The sequence below is a fragment of the Melopsittacus undulatus genome, chromosome 9, assembly GCF_012275295.1.
Source record: "Melopsittacus undulatus isolate bMelUnd1 chromosome 9, bMelUnd1.mat.Z, whole genome shotgun sequence".
Classification (NCBI taxonomy): Eukaryota; Metazoa; Chordata; class Aves; order Psittaciformes; family Psittaculidae; genus Melopsittacus; species Melopsittacus undulatus.
The window spans coordinates 11866241-11887288 of NC_047535.1; the positions used below are offsets into that span (position 1 = coordinate 11866241).

General features: G+C 45.4%; 1 protein-coding gene across 6 annotated transcripts in view; it reads left to right on the forward strand.

Moving 5' to 3' along the window:
• Positions 1-21048, forward strand: part of CSNK1G1 (casein kinase 1 gamma 1) — a 107581-nt gene that overhangs the window by 69378 nt on the left and 17155 nt on the right. For all 6 annotated transcript variants that reach the window (XM_034065988.1, XM_034065989.1, XM_031043204.2 and 3 more), the window contains exons 6-9: positions 8141-8292; positions 14921-15155; positions 17207-17292; positions 19386-19470. In XM_034065988.1, coding sequence (XP_033921879.1) covers positions 8141-8292; positions 14921-15155; positions 17207-17292; positions 19386-19470 — 558 coding nt within the window. The remainder of the gene's footprint in view (positions 1-8140; positions 8293-14920; positions 15156-17206; positions 17293-19385; positions 19471-21048) is intronic.

Consider the following 21048-nt stretch of genomic DNA (forward strand, 5'->3'; position numbering starts at 1 on the left):
GCTGCCATTGTCACTGAACAAGAGATTGCTGCAGAGGGTATATTGATACAAAATCCAACAGTAATGTGGAGAATTGAGTACACTCATTTCCCTTGAGCCCTAGAAATGGGAATTCAGTTTCCCGAAACTTGCCAAAAAAGCCATTTACTGTGGTGTGCTTTATTCTTTCATCTTTGTCAAGGATTGAACCAATTTCACTTGACTGTACTTTACTCACTACAGCTAAAAAACTGCCTGTGAATGGGTGTTTCTGAGTACATTTCCAAGATTCTGGAAGTCTTCCTACAGCTTGGCCTTTCCATGAGGGCTGATTCCCCTCCCAGTACTTTTCTTTCTAGTTTTATGAATACAAATGTGAACATCCTCTTGGTGCCTTCTCTTCAACTGCTGCTTTCATTGTGTATCTGAAGAGTAATTAATAGAGTCAAGCCAGGGCTCTGTTTCTGTCAGGAAAGCAGCTTGTGCAGCTCAAGGAAAGCCAAATGCCACCCATTCTAATAGCACAGCGATCATGACAGTTGTTTTTTCTGCAACTGAAGTAAAAATCAGATCGTTTGGATTTTTCCCAGCAGCAAGAACAAATATGTTCTTCCTTCTGTCCCTCCTATGTCTGTTTTTCTTCTGTTCCTTTTCCCATACCTTTTTTTTTCTGCAGATTCAGATACTAACAAGTTACTCAAAACACAGCAGGGATTCACTACGTCCTGCATATTCTGAGAAGATGCACGAAACATGCTGGGTTTCTTGAGGGAAGCTGGAGTCTTGGAATCTGTGTGGAATCCACGTTTTACTTGCAGACTCATTGGAGGTGACAGTAGCTCTGTCTACTCATGGCTTGTATGCAACTGTTGTACCATTGTGTACCAAGTATCATCCCTTCCCATTAAAAGCTTGCCTTGCTCTGCCATCATCAGGGGAGAAGGTATAAATCCAGCTAGTGATGTTCTCCCTTGCTTTATTTCCTAGTACCTCTTGGGTTCAAAGAGTGTCTGATCTGTGCCTTTCCCATGTCCAAGGGCAGGGAGGCACCTTTATCTGCTTCTCTTCCATCTCAGCAGCGGCTCTGCACCCTTTTCACCTACTGACAGAAGGTCCTGCCACAGCTACTTCTGCTGGGCAGTGACACCAGAGCATTTAGCATTTGCTAGAAGCGAGATGATTCACTGCCCACCAGGAGCAGGAAGAAGATGTGGAAAGCTCGCAGTGGAGAGCCAAGTGTCTGGCAGCAGTTGGAGCAAATGGAGCAGGAGGATGTTTGGGGGGAGCATGAATAAGAGGAGCATGAATAAGAGGAGCTCATGATGGCTCTGTAAAAGGGCTCTGAGGAACCATCTGGAATAGGGTGAGCAGTTATGGAGGAGATAATAAATGGGGCTTGGAGCAGAGAAAGCCAGCACAAAGGCTGGTCAGGGTTTGAGGAGGTGGCTTATCTACCGGCTGCTATAGCAGCCCTCTATGCTGCTTGCCTTGCAGGGCTTTGTGACTGGTTCTTGTTCAGTGATGTTCTGTTGGGAGCCCCTTCTCCCAGGGGAGCCAAAGCCAATAGTGACCCAGCTACCGCCCAGGCAGCACTGCAGGGAAGCAGGCAGGAGGTGGTTGGATGCTGCCAGATGCTCTGGGCAGGTCCAGTTGCTCTTCACCCTCTTCAGGTGAGAGAAAGCTAAAGGCTTTCAAACCACAGTATCACAGCTCGGGAAAGCAAGGAAATTATTGAGGAGCTTTACAGTCATAAGCCAGGCTGAAAGCACTCATGATTCCTAAGCAGATTGGTTATCTCCATTATGTCTATCAGAGCAGTGGGAAGGGAGCTGTCACAGCACCTACTATCCTCCAAGCACAGTCACCAATTTTAGTCACCACTAAGAGGGTTAGTGCTCTAACCCTCTTTCTGTATGTGCATGTTTTCATATGTGCATTGGGTCAGCTTACTATTTTTAGGTTGTTTTCCTAATCTGATAGCAGTTCAAGGTTTCTAAAGTCTTTGAGTGGTTAGCAAGACTGTGGTGGTCCCTATGCCATCACCTCTTCCACCTTCCTGCTGCAAGTGAGTTAGTGCTGGAGTTAGAAGTTGCCTTTTCTCCTTTGCATCTCAACTGCTGGGTGTTTTCTCATAAGAAACAAGAGAAAATATTCTCCATCACCTCAAATTTCTGTTGTTCCCCAAACTCCTCCAGTTAATGTTGAAGGTGGAGGGCTGTATTGAAAAGCTTTTGCAGTCCTACTTTGAAATAAGACACCTGAAACGTATGCAAAGACCTTTAGGATAACTTTATTCCAAGTAACAAGCCTATCTTAACTTTCCTCCCCTCTTTCTACTTTTGAAGCAGATTATTTAGAAATCTGCAAGTTCAAATGAGCCTTTTGAATCCCAGTTCATAGATGTAACCTGTGCACCAGCATACTCGGGTAGATTTAAACCCACTATCCTGGGGTATGTTTGAATAGGTTAAAAGATGAGACCTTGGCCCAGTTGATGCTGATAGCAAAGCTTCTCTTTGAGCCAGGATTTTATTTGGATTTGAAAATTAAGAGAAGGGTAGATCCTCATTAGTGTAATCAGCCCAAATGGGTTGACTACTCTAAAGCAATTTGTTTAATTTGTTTGGAACATGTTTAATTTTAGCTATGGATGTTCCGCACTCGCACAGTTGCTATTTGTGCTGGTGATGGTGTCATTTTGTGTGCTGTCATTTGTAAAAATAAACTTTCTGCTCTGAATGAGAATTTTGTGACAATCTACGTCCCATTCATCAGCCCTTTAAAATCACACAGAACTTGTTGTACACTCATGCTGCTGTCGTGTCTCTGCATTCATTTCTATGAGGAATAGTTCTTGCTGCTCACAGTATCTGATCTGCGGTTCCTCAAGTGTCTCCTCTTTGCAGCAGAAGCCTGCATGAAGAGGGGTTGTGAAGTTCTTCTGTAATTCTTCCTCTTGAAGTTGCAGACATCAGCTTCTCTCTATTTGGCCACACCATATCTAAGGGCAGTGGAAACCAGTTTCTCATGGGAGCAAATAAAAACTGGTGATTCAGGAGCTACCACTGCTGTTCACTTTTCACAGGTTGTGCTATGTCCTGGTGATTTAGTGTACAGGGACTTGGCTTTTGCACCTCCACTGATGTAGGTGCCACATGTAGCTTCCTGCTCTTGGTACCTTATCCCTCCTTGAGTGTATTTTGGGCTGCTTGCTGTTGCTTGAGGTTTATTCATAGCCTCTCACAATGCTCATATACAGAGCATCAATACATATTCTCTGCCACAGCAGATGGTTTCCGCTTTGCATGTGTAACAGATGCTGCAAAATCCGATTTCCCTTGGGCATAACCTTTGATTGGCATCTCTCTGCCAGTTGCCATTTCATAACAGGTCCTCTAAAAGGCTTTGGAGTCTTTGTGTGACTTGTATGTCTGAGGCCTAGACTAGTGTGGCTTGTTGGAGTATCCTGGATGTCTGACAAGTTATCAGAGCTGTTAGTCGTGCTGTAAAGCCTGTGGCAGCAAGACAGCACTACTTGTATCATACAGAATGCTTGCTCTTGCATGAAAATATGCTGAAAGGTGTAGTTCCCTGGTCTTAATAGAGCTCAAATGAAGCTTTCTTGAAGAGCAGTGGTCCTGCTGTTTGGTGCTGGGGACTTGGAGCAACCTCCTCTAATGGAATGTTTCCCTGCCTGTGGGAGGGGGTTGGAACTGAATGAGCTTTAAGATCCCTCTCAACCCAAACCAGTCCATGATTCTATGATTCTTGTGTTCAAGCTCAAGCAAACCCTTTGGGTCGTTTCAGTTTATTGCTCAGCCACGTGAGCCCAGGGAGGCAGCAGGACGGGTGAGGGTGGAGTGGGGATGGGACAGTCCCTTTTGGTGGCAGCCCACAGGAGCAGAGAGAGCTTTAGCACCTTGGGGAAACCGGGGCTGGAGTTGTGTGGCCGTTCTGAGCATGGTGGAAGCAAAGTTGAGTTCTTAGCTTTGATGTCTGCATTTGCTCTCATTCCAGTGCGATGCTTTAATCTCCAAAATGCAATGCTGGGCTTTCACTCTGCACAGCTTGAATGTTTTCCAAGACATCACACTGCTGAAATAGCAGAATTTGCCTGTGGATTCCAGTGCAGTGATCAGTGTATGTATTGGGGTGATAACCTTTCCATGAGAGCAGTGGTAGAGTGGGGCCTTTTACATGAACTCAAAGCCAAATAGCTCACCAGCAAGTCCAAAGCTTTTAAGCAAGCTCAGAAGATTTCTGCTTACAGCAGCTTTCACTGTAAGACACCGCTTTTTCTCCAAAGGAGAAGTTGCACGTGTCGTGCCTGGATTTTCTTCACTTAATGTGCTGTTCTTGTTTAATGCCACTGAGCAGTAACTTGTTTTGATGGGATTTCATACACTAATTGCATTAAACTGATCATGGTTTAAACAGACCCCTGCTCTGCCTCTGGCTTTTCATCCTGCACTCTTTGAACCCAGAACTGCTCATCTACAGCAGACCGCTCCACAGCACTGTGGCTTTGTTTGACCTTTTCAGTCCTCTGCTGACACAATTCCTTGCCATTAGAAACCTCAAGTTTGAGTGCCCAAACAAAAGATACCTTTTCCTCAATCAATCTCTTTTGTTGGCAGTGCCCTTCAGAAGTATTTACAGTTCTAGTGGTGATATTTGTGGAGCTCCTGCAGTTCACCATGGCAATGGACTCGATGGCACCAGGACACATTTCTTGTTGCTGAAATAGGGCCAAGCTACACCATGAATTATGCAGATTAAATAAAATTTGATGCAGATTTTCTTAGGCTGCCCCTTTTTACTGTTAATAAGGTCCAGAGAACCTAGCCCAAAATCCTCTAGTGGTGCCTGTCTGCTTGGATTCTGCAGGCAACAGCACCCTTTAATATCTACATCAAGCTGACAGCTTCACTTTTGAGCTTTGCCCCTTCTTAAAATGATGGTAAATGTTGATCTGTGTTTGAATGAGAGGCTTCATTTCAGTAACTGGTGTGAAGCCGAGGAGCCCTGGCTTGGGCTGGGAGGCTCCACAGCAATGCTTCTTTGGGTCCAGAATAAATGAGCAGTGATGCAGCCAGAGTCTGAAAATTAGATCTATGCTACAGCATTTCTCTTCTAGCAAAGCCAGTAAGTTCTTGACTGCAGAGCTGGCAGTGTTACTGCTGAAAACCCTCAGGGAAAAAGCAAACCCTAAAAATATGCCTCAAACTAATAACGGCCTCTGTAGGCTGGCACTTCAGATGCTTTTTTTAATGTTCTTTGCTACAGCTTCACCTTGTAGGAGCTCCCACCAAGAGCAGAGCCTTGCTGAGGTTTAGAGCTGAGAAGAGTACTCCAAGCTCTTGTTCGTATGGTTTTGAGTGGGTAAAGCTGACTGAAGGAGTTGGGACCCCAGAGAGCACTGAAGAGTTGCATTGCTGTTGCTTCCTTCCCTCCATGAATTCCCCATCTTTGAGTCTTGCTGCAACTTATCTTCCTGGTTCTTAGGCCCAGGAGGAATTTAATTGTAATTGCAGCGCTGTCTCTTTACCAAGTAAGGCTGTATTAATACCTTAATTAGCATGCTCCTAATCCGAGCTGTTTCCTTCCTCATTTGCACTTTTCAAGACCGTTATCCTGACGCAGCACTTGTGGTACTACTCACTGTGTGTGTCTCTTAAATTAGTACTCACTGTATTTGTATCTTAAATTTGTAATTGTCTCGATTTAAAACTTTTCATAGAATATTCTGTTACTCTCTTTTATCATTCTCTGTCATCCTTGGATTATTCTCTAAGAAGTAGAGATGACGATCTTGGTATTAGAGCTAATTACATAGGTAAGTCCTCACCTGATTCTACTGGAAACTCAGTGGCTTGCCATGAGTTACTTCAAGAGCTACTGCAATTACTCAAGTCTGCAGCACTAAGCTGAGGGCATTAAATTATCATTTATGTTGGTTTAGGTATATTTGAAAAAGGTTTCGAGCTGCCTTCATTTCACATCCCATTATTTTTTGGCTTTTGGAATTGGTTCTGTGTCATAGAATCCCAGACTGGTTTGGGTTGGAAGGGACCTTAAACTCATCCAGTTCTAGCCATGAGCAGGGACACCTTCCACTAGAGCAGCTTGCTCCAAGCCCCTGTGTCCAACCTGGCCTTGAACACTGCCAGGGATGGGGCAGCCACAGCTTCTCTGGGCACCCTGTGCCAGCGCCTCAGCACCCTCACAGGGAAGAGCTTCTGCCTAAGAGCTCATCTCAGTCTCCCCTGTTCTGGCAGGTTAAAGCCATTCCCCTTGGCCTGTCCCTACAGGCACTGATGAAGACTCAGACCATCCTGTTTTCTTAGAGGACTTAATTGCTGTTAATGCTTCCTAAAACACAAGGTTTTGTTAGGAACAGGAGCCTCCTAAAACCAGGATGGGTAAATGTTTTACATAGGATGTAGAACTCTGGTTAGACTGGGAATTCCTGCAATACTCTGTAAGATCTCATGAATGCATGCTGATGACTGATACCTAATATGATTCCGCAAGCCTGTGAGTTAACAAGATTAAACCATCCTACAGTAATTTTTGTCAAGCTGCGCTTTGTTCTTTTTGAGTAATGGGTGGGAGCATAAGTTCTGCATTAGTTAAGCTTTAGTAATCTCAGTGCTGCATTTATTGTGTTACTGGTGAGTGCCATCGGGCAGATGAACGAGGCTTCCCTAAATCTGTAGTAGGACATAAGGCTATTACATTGCTGACACCCTCCAGCCTGAAGCGTTTCCCTGTTCTGCCTTGGCCTGTGCTGGGCCAGGCTGTGAGCACACCACAGAGCAGGTACAAAGCTGAGCAGTTACACAAGCAATTTAATCCTGGTGTCTGATAATGCATGAAGGGGTTTGCTATTTTTAATATTGATCTGTCATGTAAATATAGGTGTGTGCATGCACTTGTGAAAACATGCTGTAAAAGTTATAATCACTGTGCTCGTGGGCCCCATGCTATTTAATTCACAGACTTCTGTGCAAAAAAGGCTTTGTTCATAATAGTGCTCCCTGTGCTGAGCCTTTACAGTGAATAACAGGATGTTGTATTTTGTGTATTCAAGCAAGGATGTTGTTTTGACATAGGACAAACCCCATATTTCAAGACAAAATCCCTTCCATTGCATTTTGGAACTGCTTATGAGATGTAGACAGGAAATATTTGTTTTAAAAGTGTTATGCAGCTTGATAGTGATGCTGGGATATGGAGCTAGATACTGACTAAACAAATTTGTGCTTGGCCCTGCACAGAATTCCCCTCTGTGTGGGCCAGGCTGGCTTTTCTTTTTGCTCAAAGGGTAATTTGAGGAGCACTGTGCAGCTCAGGGAGTGCTCAGACACCAAAGCTGGTTTGTTCCCTTTTCTTCTGGTGCTTTCAGAAAGCTGATCCACACAAAAAGCCACGATCAGTTGAGTATAAATATTGCGTACTCTTGCTGAGAAATCTGTTGCTGAGCTGTTAGGTGGGAAGAGGTGGTTCTGGCTCCTACCAGTTTGGTATTGAGAGTTTTGTGTGTGACTTACAGCAGAATGCTTTGCACATATGCTTTAATGACTGTGATCACTTTTTTTTACATGGTGACGGGTCAAAATGTAAATCTTTGCTCTTTTTGAAAGGAAAACAACTTTTTTTTCCTTTCTCATGAGTAAACTTTGCATAAGGTTTGCTGAATAACAACAGCTATGTATTATCTGGGTTGAAAAAGCAACCCTTTTTTGGACATGCCTCATTTTGTGCAAGGAATATCATCTTCCTAACTGCACAGATAAGTGCCAGCCCATGTTTGGGGTTGTGCTCTGCCTGGTGTTCTGTGCAACATAGGGAACTCCGTGTCTTGTTCTCTATGTCCAAGAGTTTAAGCTGTCAAAGCTAGATGCTTTCATGTGATCATGTTATTGCTTTGAAATCTATTTGTTTATTCAGAGGTGCAGATGAGCAAAGCCTGCACTGATTTGGCCTTTGGTTCATCCACAGTGCATGCTGAAACTTATTTGCTTGCTGGGTAACATCAAACAGAAGGGACACTGGAGAGGTAAAAAGGAAGGGCTTTGCCCAATGAAAGATTTACATGCAGGAGGAAAGGTTTAACATTGCTGCATTGACTGATTTCAGTTCTTTCCTATTCTTCCAGCTGAAGGCCTTCCCCAGGTGTATTACTTCGGACCATGTGGAAAGTACAACGCCATGGTACTAGAGCTGCTTGGCCCCAGCTTGGAAGATCTATTTGACCTCTGTGATAGGACGTTCACTTTGAAGACGGTATTAATGATAGCCATCCAGCTGGTGAGTAACACTGGGCAGGGCTCTGCCCACAGCCTCCACAATGCTGACCTGTGTTTATGTCAGTCCTGGGTTAGCTGAAGGATGGGGTTGTTGCAGTGCAAGCATCAGGGTGTCTGCTGGTTGGAGAGAGACTCTCCTTCCATTGTAGAATTGCAAAATGGGACCTTAAAGCTCATCCAGCTCCAACTCCTGCCACAGGCAGGGACACCTTCCACTGGAGCAGCTTGCTCCAAGCCCCTGCGTCCAACCTGGCCTTGAACACTGCCAGGGATGGGGCAGCCACAGCTTCTCTGGGCACCCTGGGCCAGCGCCTCACTATCCACATTGTGAAAAATTTCTTCCTTGTGTCCAACCTAAATCTACCCGCTTTCAGTTTAAAAATGTTGCCCTTTGTCCTGTTCCTACAGACCTTGCTAAAAAGTCTCTCTCCATCTTATAAAAAAAAGCTTCTCAGATTTGAGAAGAGCTCTTACTTACGAAGAGAATGTTACATTATGCTTATGAGCAAGCTTGCTCCTTGCATAGCAGAACCAGTGAAGCTGGATTCCAGTGGACTTGCATCCTGGATTCCCTACACACCCCTGCCCCAGTATCAACCCCAGCTCCCTCCCTCTGTTTGGACATCCCCAGAACATCTAATTTCTTACCCACTCCCCAGGACACAGGGAGCACAGCACCCTCCCACAGTCCTACCAGTTCTACCAGTTTGTTGCTACCAGGCTGCTCACAGACAGAAACCTCTCAGAGCAGTGGGAGCAGAGCAATCCTTAGCCAAAATACCAGCATTTGAGGTCTGTGCCTCGGTCAAATTTGGGCAAAATTGACCAACAGGTTTAAATCACTGACAGCTGGAAAGTACTATATCTACGGGCAGCATCACAGGGCCTCTAATTTACCTTAAAAAAGGAAGGAACCAAGCTGAAAGTTGGAGCTTGGATTTGTGTTTGTATTAAAAATGGACAGGCTGAAAACCGAAGGTACTAAATGTTGTGAGTGAATTTCCACAAGCCCTTAGGGCCAACAGTTATCATTTCCATTTGGCTTGCTGGTCCCTACCTGTGGTCTGCAGACACCCTAGAGGCACAGCAGAGGTGGGACTGTATATTCATATTACCAGCAGATAGATGTGCTAAAGGAAAGAGAAGATGGTGAGGGAGTGAGGAACGCAATCCTTTCTAAATGAACTGAAGTTGGCCACAGCAGAAGCTCAAATGGAAAATTTGAGATTTCTTCAAATGGAAAATTTTAGATTTCTTCTTCTCAGATGCAGAAGTTTGAACAGCGCCTGCCTGATAGCAAGTTCATGAAGTTGTTCTCCTATGGCTGAGTTTTGTTGGGTTTGAGTGTTCCTTCATCAGTGGAGAACCAGTTTATAGTATTGGTTTTTATTAAATCAACTGTCAACAGATGACAATGCCTTGGATATAGCTTGTATGGCCTTTTGGTTGTAAAGGTGTAAAACGTAAAGATGTATTCCCATGTGACTGCTGGAGAAATCAGGATTGTCACAGCAGTGTCCTTCTGCCTTTCACCAAGTCTGGGGCTGCAGATCAGCTCTGTACTTGGATGGTCTTCACTGGTACCATCTGCTGATCCTCAGCCGGCCTGCCAACTCATGTAGACAGTGGTGCCAGTTCAAGAAACAGATGCTTAGGGTGGTTCAGGGGCACACCAAAAGCAGTCACAAACAGAGGAGCTGGTGTTCTTCAAAAGGAGCATGCAGTGCTGCTACTTGTTCCATGGGGAGATGGTTTAGGACCTTCCCAATCTTCTCAGGATGACATGAATTATCAGCTTGGAGCATACGCAGTTAAGGAGAGAGATTTAGCATCTTTAGGTGTGCCCCATCTTCTTCCCTGAAGGTTTCCAAGGAGAAGGGCTCACCTAGTCCTTGGAGACTGGTTTTCTGACAGCCTGGCACTTACTGCTCAACTGGAAAGAAAACCCTTCATCCAGCCATGAGAGTTTGGGGGAAATTGTCTTGGATTTCTCTTAGTTCCTACGCTAAATCGTTGTTGTCCCTATGTCACACTCCAGTGTGAGAGACACATCAGAGAAAGATAGTTCGACTGTCAAATTCGGTGGGTTTGCCTCCATAAAATATGCTCTGCTCTTGTTTTTGACTTGCTTAAGCTGCTGTATTTCTAACCACAGGTGTGAGGAGATGTAGGACTTCACTGCCAGAATCCAGTGTGGTGCACGAGCAGTGTTTCTCTTCTGTGCTTGTTGATATGCCTGTTAACAAGCCTAGTGACCAGGGAGACCTCCAGAAGTGTGAATGGCCTGATAACACGCAGACACCAGAGAGGAGCACCCTGCCCTGATGTAGGCAGTAAGGGGCAGCTCAGCACATTGCAGAACACCGCTGCTCTGGTTCGTTTCCCACCAAAATGCTATCAAATAAAGCAATAATACTTGTCTGAGAGGCTTCTCTGCAGCATGGAGCTCAGGGCGCTCCCAGGAGAGGATCCCAGTGCTGGGAGTCACCTTGGTGCTGCCTGTTCTGCATTGGGCTTGATCCTCTCCGAAGGGGGAGGAAGGAAACATCTGCCATAGATGTCTTTGCACTTGTTGAAGCAGCAACACTGACATCACACTGCAAGCTAGTGGGATGTTACGCGTCCACCCCTTTGTCCCCTAGATCTTTCTCAACGTCACTTGCACATAATGATCCATATGTCTTTAGGAGCATCCAGTCCAGCCTCTGTTGTTTGTGTGCTTCCTTGCCGTTGCCTGCTGCAGGCTCAGCTTGACAGCAGCCAGCAGCTGCTTTCAGTTTCCCATTTAGCTGCCTTCTCCCCCTCTCCCTCTTTAAGCCTGACTGAACATCTTTGACACATCTACATATGTGCTGCGTGCTGGAACTAGGCAGGAATTTTGGATGCGGTGTGGTGGCACTTGGTCTCCTGTTTTTTGTGTACAGTGATTAATTTTCAACCAGAGGCATCCCTGAAATATGTTTTCTAATACACAAACATGCTTGGCTAGTCTTACTTAGCTTGGTAGGTAGCAGCATCTCAGAACTGGGGTGGATCCGTTAACTCTACAGATGTTAAAAGAAAGGGAAGCCCTGTAGGAGAAATAAATACATTGTCATTGCTTTAAGGAAGGTTGCTTGTGAGTATGGGAGAATTTAAACATGGTTTTACATCAAAAAGACTCTACTGGCTGAGGGAGACAGAGACTGGATGACAGTGAGTCTTCAAAGAGAGCCTGGCCTGGAATCTTTTCAGTTGAGATGACACAGTCGGAAGGTCTGCCTCAGCAGGGGGATGAGCCACACAGCCCCTCAGGTTTGGCACTACTGGCACTACTGCAATACTGCACCTACTGCATTGTGTCCGGAGCTGTGGCAGCAGCTTATCAAACAGTGTGAGTTGAATCAGAAGCACTCTCGGTCTAGTGCACCATTTCATACCTCTCAGTGAGAACCTGCATTGAAGGACTCATCTGTTTTCCTTCCTGGTCAGAGTTTTCCAGTTGTGTTACTGCTGTAGCTTGAGGGTCTCCAATGCTTCACATTGCTCTGCTAAGAGCATCAAACTGGAGCTGCTTCCTCCATCATCTGAGTGGAGCCAACTAGATCAAGCAGTTGTTCCTGAACAAAGCAAAGTTTGGCAATTAAAAATGTTTACTAAAGCCAGTCCCTAAAGCCCATAAACTGGAAGTCATCAATTTTATCAGGAGTAACTGTTATCAGGAGTAACCCTTGCTTTAAGTACTTGCTGCCACTGTGCACAGCACTGGGCAAATACTTGTGGCTGCTATCTGGAACAAGTCACAGTGGAAGGTTTTTTGACGGATGGCCATTAAATCACTTTGTGTAACAGACACCAAAGCAGGCTTTAAACAGGAGGAATTCTTTCTCTCTGCTGATGTGATCTATATTCAAGCAGGTGATGGTGTAGAAGGGTTCAGATATATCAGGAGAGTCTAGAGATGGGGTTGCAATCAAGATCAGATCCTTAAGGGATACCTTTCTGGGGGAAAAGGGTTTATTACACTTGCTTCCTTGGCAAGAGAAAGGAAAATAAAAGCATTGGTTGCTTTGCCATCTGGTTAAATGTCACAAATGTCCTCTCATCTCCCAGCTGCAGCGCAGGGAGGGGTCCTGCTGTCTGCTGGGGGTGCTCTCCCTTCCTGTTGTTTCTCGGACATCTGACATGGAGATTTGTGGGTCTGAAGATGGACTCTGCCAGTCATGGCCATGGAAATCCTGCTTTGATTTGCAAGCAGAAATCTCCCACCCACCTCTAGTATTCTGTGCCCTATGGTAAAATGCCCATGTCTGTTCTTATTAAATAAGAGAGCAGATGTTAACAGTGCTTCACAGTCACTGTTTTTCCAGTGTAAAAGCAGTTCCAACAGGCCCAGTTCCTTGCAGTGGTTTCTCTGTCTGTAGAAATAACGCACAGACATTAGAGCCTGTAGCTCAGTCACAAAGGAGTGGACGTAGTGTCTGCAGCCACACATTTCTGGACTGGGAACTCCTCTCCTTCAGCTGTGCAGTGGTTTGAGTCAGGCTGAGGGTGATGCAGCCTCCATCACAAGAAGCCACAAGCAGGGTGTCTTGTCAGAGTGAGTAAAGCACGGACAGGAAACATCATTCTGACCTGGAGAGCATCTTTCAGCCGTCGCTGCCAATGCGCAGCTCCAGCACCACATCCTGAAGCATCCAGGCAGGTGGAAGTAAAGAAAAAGGAATATGAAAGACCCAGCAGCATCTCTGTGCCTGTGGTGGAGGTGAAGTGGCTGTCCTGGCCAGTGCAATTTGCTATGAGTTTTTAAGGAACAAATGGTTTTTACAAGCTGTTGGCTGTTTCAACAGCTGAGCTCCTCTGGTAACAGGGACAAATTCAATGAGCTGGCCAGGCTCTGTTTGAAAGCTTGTTGTGTATGGAGAGGCCAGGAAATGCTTTGTTCCAATTTTAAGGGTTGCATCTTAATGTAAATGGCCTCCCGACATACCTTTTTGTCTTCCAGCACTGCTGTGTCCTGTAGGTGATTCAAAGCTGAAGAATGACTGAAGTGCAGAGCATCTGCTGTGTTCTGCATCAGCCTAGAATTGATTAGGAATAATGGCTGTTAGCCCTGAAACCCATTTTCTCAACACAATGAAATAAATCATTGCTTAGAGGCGGGGGGGGGGGGGAGCAGCAACACGTGCTGTTACCTTCGTTGGAGAGCCTCTCAGCAAGCCCTGTTTTGTAAGAGTGGTTCGGCTGCCGTTTTCCCTGCCTGCTGCCCTCCCTGTACAGCAGGTTTCATTTTCTGAGGAGTGCTGCCCCCTCCTGCCTCTTGCCTCTTTCGGAGTGCTGGAAACGCAGCAGGTTTTCCTTAGGAGCAGGCTATCCCTGTGCAGGAGGCGCCGAGCTCCCGACAGCACTGACCTGGTGCAGACCCACTCAGGAACCAGTGACTCCCCGCAGGCAGCTCCCGCCGGTAGCTTTCACCTTAGATGCTCCAGCACGATGGTGCGGCACTGACCTCTGCGGACTGACACTTGTTAGTGCAGAATGGGGAGTCAGAGAGCTCTGCAATGGTCTCACGTTGCAAACCTGCAGACAGGGAGACTCAAATGGCCTTCCTAAAGAAGCATCTTGCTTAAAAAAGCCACCATGCCCTACAGTGCGCAGGGCAGCTACAGCCCAGGACAGCCACAAATGGGGATTCACATGGTTTCATTTAAAACCTAAGAAGGTATTAAATTAAATTGGGAGTTATTTCCAATTGGAATAATTTCTTAAGTTAGGAACTCAAAGGAGAACTGCTTGGCAACCTGTCCAAACTTCACCTGCAATATATTTAGTTTCAAAAGCAAAACTAGTCAGGTTGGATGAAGCCTTGGGGTGGCATGGTTTAGTGTGAGGTGTCCCTGCCCATGGCAGGGGGGCTGGAACTGGATGATCTTAAGGACCTTTCCAACCCTAACTATTCTATGATTAATGATAAGCATCTGGATGAGGAATGTTGTTAGAGAGGAAGTGACCTTCCATGAGCTTTTCCCTTCCCTTCTCAGTCAGACTGCCAGAACAAAGTGAGTCAAAAGCTGGAAAGTAGTCCAGCTATTCCTAGTTGACAGCCAATGAGGTTGTGATTTTTAGTCAGCATTGAGGATCGTAAGGCTTCCACCTGCCCCAGAATCCCCTCCATGAAGAATCTGGTGTGTCTTAAGACAACATATGGATCGAGGGAGGAAGGTGGTAAGACACGGAGCAACAAGGGACAGCCGTGGACAAGGGAAGAGCTCTTGGTAACCAGTTTAGTGTGTCTAAAATCAGTACAAGAATGCTGCTGCAAGTCCCTGTGGCATCATTCCAAATGCTTTGTCCTGGTGGTACCATTTCAGAAACAGCCTTTCTGTTTTCCTATGGACATTTCTGTAGGTTTCAAGTCAGGGAGCACTGTATGGTAGCCACAGAAAGGAGGGGATGACAGGTTCCTCTTCTAACTCCATCAGAAGAGCTCCATCCAGTTCCAATCATAACTGCTGCTGTGGTTCTTTCCATCTGTGGTTGAGTTTCCGAGCTGAGGGTCAGTGACGGGTATCAAAACCTCACAGCTCCATTAGCCAGGAGAGCATGGAGGATGCTCTGCTTGCAGGTAACTTTTGCTCCTCACTTTGCAGATATCTCGCATGGAGTATGTGCATTCGAAGAACCTCATCTACCGAGATGTCAAGCCTGAAAATTTCCTTATCGGCCGGCAAGGCAATAAGAAAGAGCACGTCATTCACATCATAGACTTTGGACTGGCAAAGGAGTACATTGACCCGGAAACCAAAAAACACATACCTTACAGGGAACACAAGAGCTTAACTGGAACAGCCAGATACATGTCCATCAACACTCATCTTGGCAAAGGTTTGTGTGGTTGGTGGGAGCTTGCCGTGACCTCCAGCTTGGCTCATTATGGCTCGTTCCTCCCCTTTGAGCTGTTTGTAAACCTCTGCCTTTACAGTTGTGAGGCTTTTTCTTTTCCCCTTTTGAGGGATTGAGACAGCTGAAATGTTGAAAGCCTCATAATTATAGTTTTTATTAGGAGCTAAATAACTGGAAGCAACCCAGTACTGATAAAAGGCAAGTAGGTGGGTAGTAACTGCTCCACTAAATGATGACCAAATAGATTTTTATAGCACAGCTCTGTGCTGAGCTATAGAGCATCAAAGTAACCAGGACCTTCAGTTACGGGTGTTGGAGTTGGATGTTCCTTGACCTAATAATTGGTTGGAGAAAATTACTGATTTAACTCATTTTAAACATGCCTTTCATTTCCTCTCCTCACTGCCTTCTCTCATACCATAAAATTACATTTCTGTGGCTGAAAGGCAAAAAACCTTATTAAATGTTTATATTCACTTAAACCCATAAGAGCAGTAAGATAATGGAATATTCTTTGAGTAGCCTCCCAGGTATTTGATGAAGGCATTGCGCATCTTGTGGAGAGTTCAGTCCCTTTGGGTATAAGGAGGGATAAGCCCAACTAATCTTGAAAAGCCTGGTGAAGGGTCAAGAAGGGATGGAGGAATGAGCAGCTGCAGTAGGAGCAGGCTCGGATGGAAGGTGGATGTGGAAGAAGATGTGTTTGCATTTGAAGTCAATGCAAATGCACTGTGTGCCTTCTGTAGGACCCATTTCTCTGCAGGTGTTGCAGCTCAGGCCGTAGCCGGTGCAGGGAAGAGTCAGTCTGGGAGGGAAGGCTGGCTGCTGGTGTGTGCTGGGCTGGGCTGGGTCTGCCCAGAGTAGCTCCGTGGGGTGGATGCTTTGCTGGTGAGACCCAGGTGGAGTCAGACCCTTCACATTCCAGAACAAAGGAGTCTTACTGCCATTTTCCTGAAAGATGAGTGCACTCAACCATCTTCCTGAGCAGTTCATCTGCATCACTGCACTAAATTACCTAGGACATTCTCTTGGGTTCTATTCCCTTTTTACAGCTATATCAGGGTAACTTGCAGGAACTGTCATCTCAATTCCTTCTGCTGAGTTTTCTCACCCCCACCATATTCTGAGGGTTATATTTGCTGCTGGTGGAGAGCCATGCTGTGCCAAGCGCTGCCACCTTGCAGATGATGCAGCATCAGGGACAGCTCACACACAGTTTGTCATGCGTGTGGGCTGGATCTGCCCCAGCCTGTGGCCATGGAGCATGTTATTTGTTTGAAATTCAGAGGAGAGGAGGTTGCATAAAATCAGTCTGCAAGCTCAGCAGACCCCAGTCTGCATGATGCCACCCAGCACAGCAGCAGTCCCATGCTGTTGCACTCCACATTTGTTATTCTGTCTTATATCCTCCCATGGGGTTTTTTATACATTTTGTTAGATAATTTTAAGGATGCTTTTTTCCTTTGGCTCGAGGCCTCTTTTTTTCCCCCCTCATTTATAATCATAACATCTGCATGGCAACAGCAGCAAGTGTTTCACAAGGAAAAACAGTGCTAAAGGAGCTATTTTTGATCTGCTCCACTGTGATGAGCTGCAGAAGCAATTGAGAAGGGGTTGGCACAACAACATGGTAGTTCCCTGCAGCTGGTTGCAAGCATTCCCTGCCTGTTCCTATGTCATTCAGAGGAAATAACATCATCCAGCACCACATCACAGGTATGCCCTCAGCACTGACAGTCCAGAGAACTGGGTAACCGCTTTATTCCTCTTTATTCTTCTCATCCAGTTCACCTAATGCTGGGCAATGTGTCTTACATGTCCCATGTTATTTTATGCCTTCTAGCTGATCTTTTCTCCACGTTTTTTATGGGGTTTTGTAACAGCTTCTAGATGGTTTTGCACGAGATCTGAGCTATAGGTAGCAAGTGAACTTCCCTGTGATAACTGTATCTTGGAAGTAGGTGTAACTACTGATCAGGTCTCAGACCCATTCCTGCAGCTGCAGCAATAATTTGTTGTCTCTTTTGTTTTAGAGCAAAGTCGTCGAGATGACTTGGAAGCCCTTGGCCATATGTTCATGTATTTCCTCCGAGGCAGTCTGCCCTGGCAAGGATTGAAGGTATGTTTGAGCTTTAGGTTGTGCCCTTTGAAACTTTGTCTGGTCTCTGCCCAAATGAGAATCTGGTGGGGAAACATTTCCAAAAGTCAGCTAGAAGCACCGTCCTCTCCTTTGTGTCCTTGAAGCCTAAAAACAAGGCGTTAGCTTTACCTACAGGAAAGATTTTAAGATAGAAATATGTTACCTGTCACTCCAAGTTGCCATTAGCTGAATGGGTACAAATCTGGAGAGAGGATTGAGCAGAGGCAGATGAGCAGCTGGAACTGGGACAGCAGTGAGAGAGCTGTTGAGCTGTGGGAGCAGCTTTGCTGGAGCATGGAGCTGCCCTAAGCTGGAGTGCGACTGGGACACAGTGGTTGTTTATGGAATCCTGGTTACAGCACACAATCCCCCAGCTGCAGCTGTGGAATGTGGTTATAACAGGAGCAGTTTGATGGGTTCAGATGTGCAGATGGACTTCAGCTTGAAAAACGGGTTTTCAGGCAGAACTATGGAGCTTGGCTTCCCTCCAGAGGCACTGGACATTCAGTGCTTAGAAGTTTATGAATTGTCATGTACAATGTGGACGGCTGCAAGCAATTGAATTACAGCAACTGCAGCCGACATCCATCAGCTGAATTAACTAGTAGTAAGTCATTTGCTGGCTCTGGTGCTGCTGGTAGCTGCACCTTCACTTCTCCATCACTTTCTTGATGATTAAGCTACTGTGTTCAACTTTGTAATTGCAGTGAGTGAAGGGATCGAATTCAATCAGATTAGGAGCAGGTTTATTAATGAAGACAATAACTCCTGTTAGTACTGTTGAAAAAAGGAGACAAGCGTTTGGGCTCACAAATAGCTCAGCAGAGTGCTGCTGTGGTCAGTGGCAGTGGCTTGTGTGATAGACCTTGTTAAGCTGTTTTGTCACCATCTATCCAGAGTTAGTCTCTGCTTAGCCTTATTGACATGTGCCAGAAATGTTGGTGACAACTCATAAAAGCAAAGAAAGGGTTTTTCAGGCATGAAAGTAATTGTGAAAGAAATCAGAACCTCTCTGACTTTAACTTCACATCTCTGTAAGTGTGTTATTCTATTACATATCTTGTTTCTGGTTTGGTTGAGCTCATCTGCTTTAAATTAATCCTGTAAATTATTCTTAAAATAATTCCAGGTTTAGACAAGGTTCTACAAAATTTGCTCAGTTCAGTGCTGAACTTGATGAGAATTTGTTGACCTCTTCTTGAAGTCCTTGCTCCAGAACAAACACAGACTCTTCAGCTTGATCTAGAATATGGTATCTTCACTCTTCTAGGCTTCCTCAGCTTATACTTTTGGTGTATACTGTCAGTGCTGAGGTCTTGAGAGAACATCTTACAATGCTATGATGCTGCTGCCAGGTCTTACTGGTATGCTTTAAAATGAAGGTGCCAATGGGAGCAGAGTTCTCTGCTTCATTGGGATGTAGGTGGGAAATCTAGCTGAAGCTTGTTTCATTTTCTTGGTGATCAGCTGTTTAGTCAGTGCTAGCTCAGTGATAAGACAGTTTGGGAGTGAAAGGAGAGGTACTATGGGAGTAGATGGGATTTGGGAGAAGTGTGACTGATGTAAACTAGTTATCTGTGTGATTACATTCTGTTGTACATAGGAAGTCCCAAATTGCTGATGCAATTTATCTACTTAAAAGTTGTTTTTGAAGGCATCTTGATTGCCGATGGCTCTAAGCCCAGGACAGAGTACTGATGTGCAACTATAGTATGTGCAGCTTTGTTTTCTTGTCCCATGCAAGCTTTTCTATACAGTCCTTAGGACTGGGCTGATAAGAAATTAGCCTTGTAAGACACTAACAAGTGTCCTTCCTTTCAAGTACTGAAGATGTTTCGAATGTGTCCTTGGATATTCTTTGCCGACAGCACGTAAAATGTGTAGCGACAGTCACAACAGGGTGTGATAATATTCCTGCTAGTGTAGTCTAGGGTGCAGCTCAGTTACAAGTAACATCTTCTGATACCACCCAGAACTGGTATTAAATACCTTGTTTTTCTTCCCATACAGCATGTCGTTTATCACATGGTTGAACTCTTTCTCCACAACTGTTTTGTCTTTGTGCGCTACAGGCTGACACCTTGAAAGAGAGGTATCAGAAGATTGGGGATACAAAGAGAAACACTCCGGTTGAGGTTCTCTGTGAGAACTTTCCAGGTAAAGCCCTGATGGAAACATTTGAGTGCAGCAGGAGCTCAACATACATTAAATATGGTGGTTCTGAGCTTCTCTGGCAAAAAGTATTTGGATTATGTGTATCCATTATGTTGCTTCTCAAGCTGGCAAACCAGTGGAGCTGCTGCTATAAATTCATGGAGCCTGAGGGGCTTGTGGCTGTGGCTTAAAACAAGCATAACTCTTCTCACCATGGAGGCTGGACAAGGCTCAAGAGCCTCATGTTCCTGCTTTGCTTATTGGCTTCTTTCCAAAAGGGAGCCTCACTATTTTCTCTCTCTCAAGTGACTGTATTGGATCTACTGAGTTGATTATATTCCAAACTGAAGGTTTTACAGGTATTAGAACTGTAGGTGGCCAGCTTACGAGATGGGATGATGTGTCTGTCGTTGAATTCCACCTTCTGACAACAGTCTTGAGCAGAGCGTTGTCAGATGTTATTGAGAGTGTTACTAAAGATGTACTAGCCAAGCCCAACACCTTTGCTGCAGTTGAACAAAAGTTCACCTCGGAGCTAGGAGAGCCGAGCACAAAGTTAAAGCCCTCCCCTGGTCCCCTGTGACCTACCCTGTGGGTTTTGGGTTTTTTGAAATCGTGAGCACCCAGGTCCCCACAGTGAGTCCCCATTCCTATTTTGTCACATTGCTCTTTTCCAGCATGAGAAGCAGCAAGCCTGGAAGGGGTTTGTTGTTCATTCAAGTCATGCTAATTCCCTAGATGTAGTTACATCCCAAATCCACCTGGTTTTGAGCAAAACAGCTTCAGGTTGGCTGTTCTCATCTTTTTCCCCTGCTTTCTTAGAGCTCAGTCACACCTCCAGGTCTGGGCTGAAGGGAGATGAGAACTTATTTCTGTTCCTTGCTTACCTGAAACCTCTTGGTCTCCACCTTTCAGAGATATTAGAGGAAGAAGGGATTACTTTTCTCCTCCTCATTTTTTCTGTGTTTAAGCTCCATGTGACATGCAGGCTGCAAGCCTCAGGCAGAGTTAAGTATCGATGAGCAATGCTGCTCTTAGTTTTGTTAGCTAAAGGCAAAATCCATGCTGGTGTATCAGCCATACAGCAGTGCACAGGTTTGTGCCTCGTACCGAGCTCTGCTCAAACATCCTACCTTGGTTTAGGGAGAGCTGGGAAGGGGCAGGACATGAGTTACCAGGGCTCAGTCCTCTGTGCATGCAAAGTACAACCCAGATGCAGGAAATCCATCAATTAGCTTAACACCACTGTTCTGTGTGTGCCAGGCAAACGAATGTTGCAGCCTTCCATTCAAAGTCTTGTTCCGAATGTTCAAGGCTCTGACTGATGTAATGATAGTGGGTAGCATAGAGCTCTGGGTAGCCAGACCCTGGCTGTTGCTGGAGCTCAGAGGGGCCACAGGGTGCCCACCAACATCTCCTGCTTTCCTTCCCAGATGAAATTGCTGTGGCTATTTTAAATGTCTGTGTGTGAACATACACATGAGCATCCTGTTGGCAGGTTCAGTGAGTTGGCATTTATGGTGTTTTAGTGTTTGTTTTTACCCACATATACAGAGTAAAACTTGTGGAGCTCAGATCTGA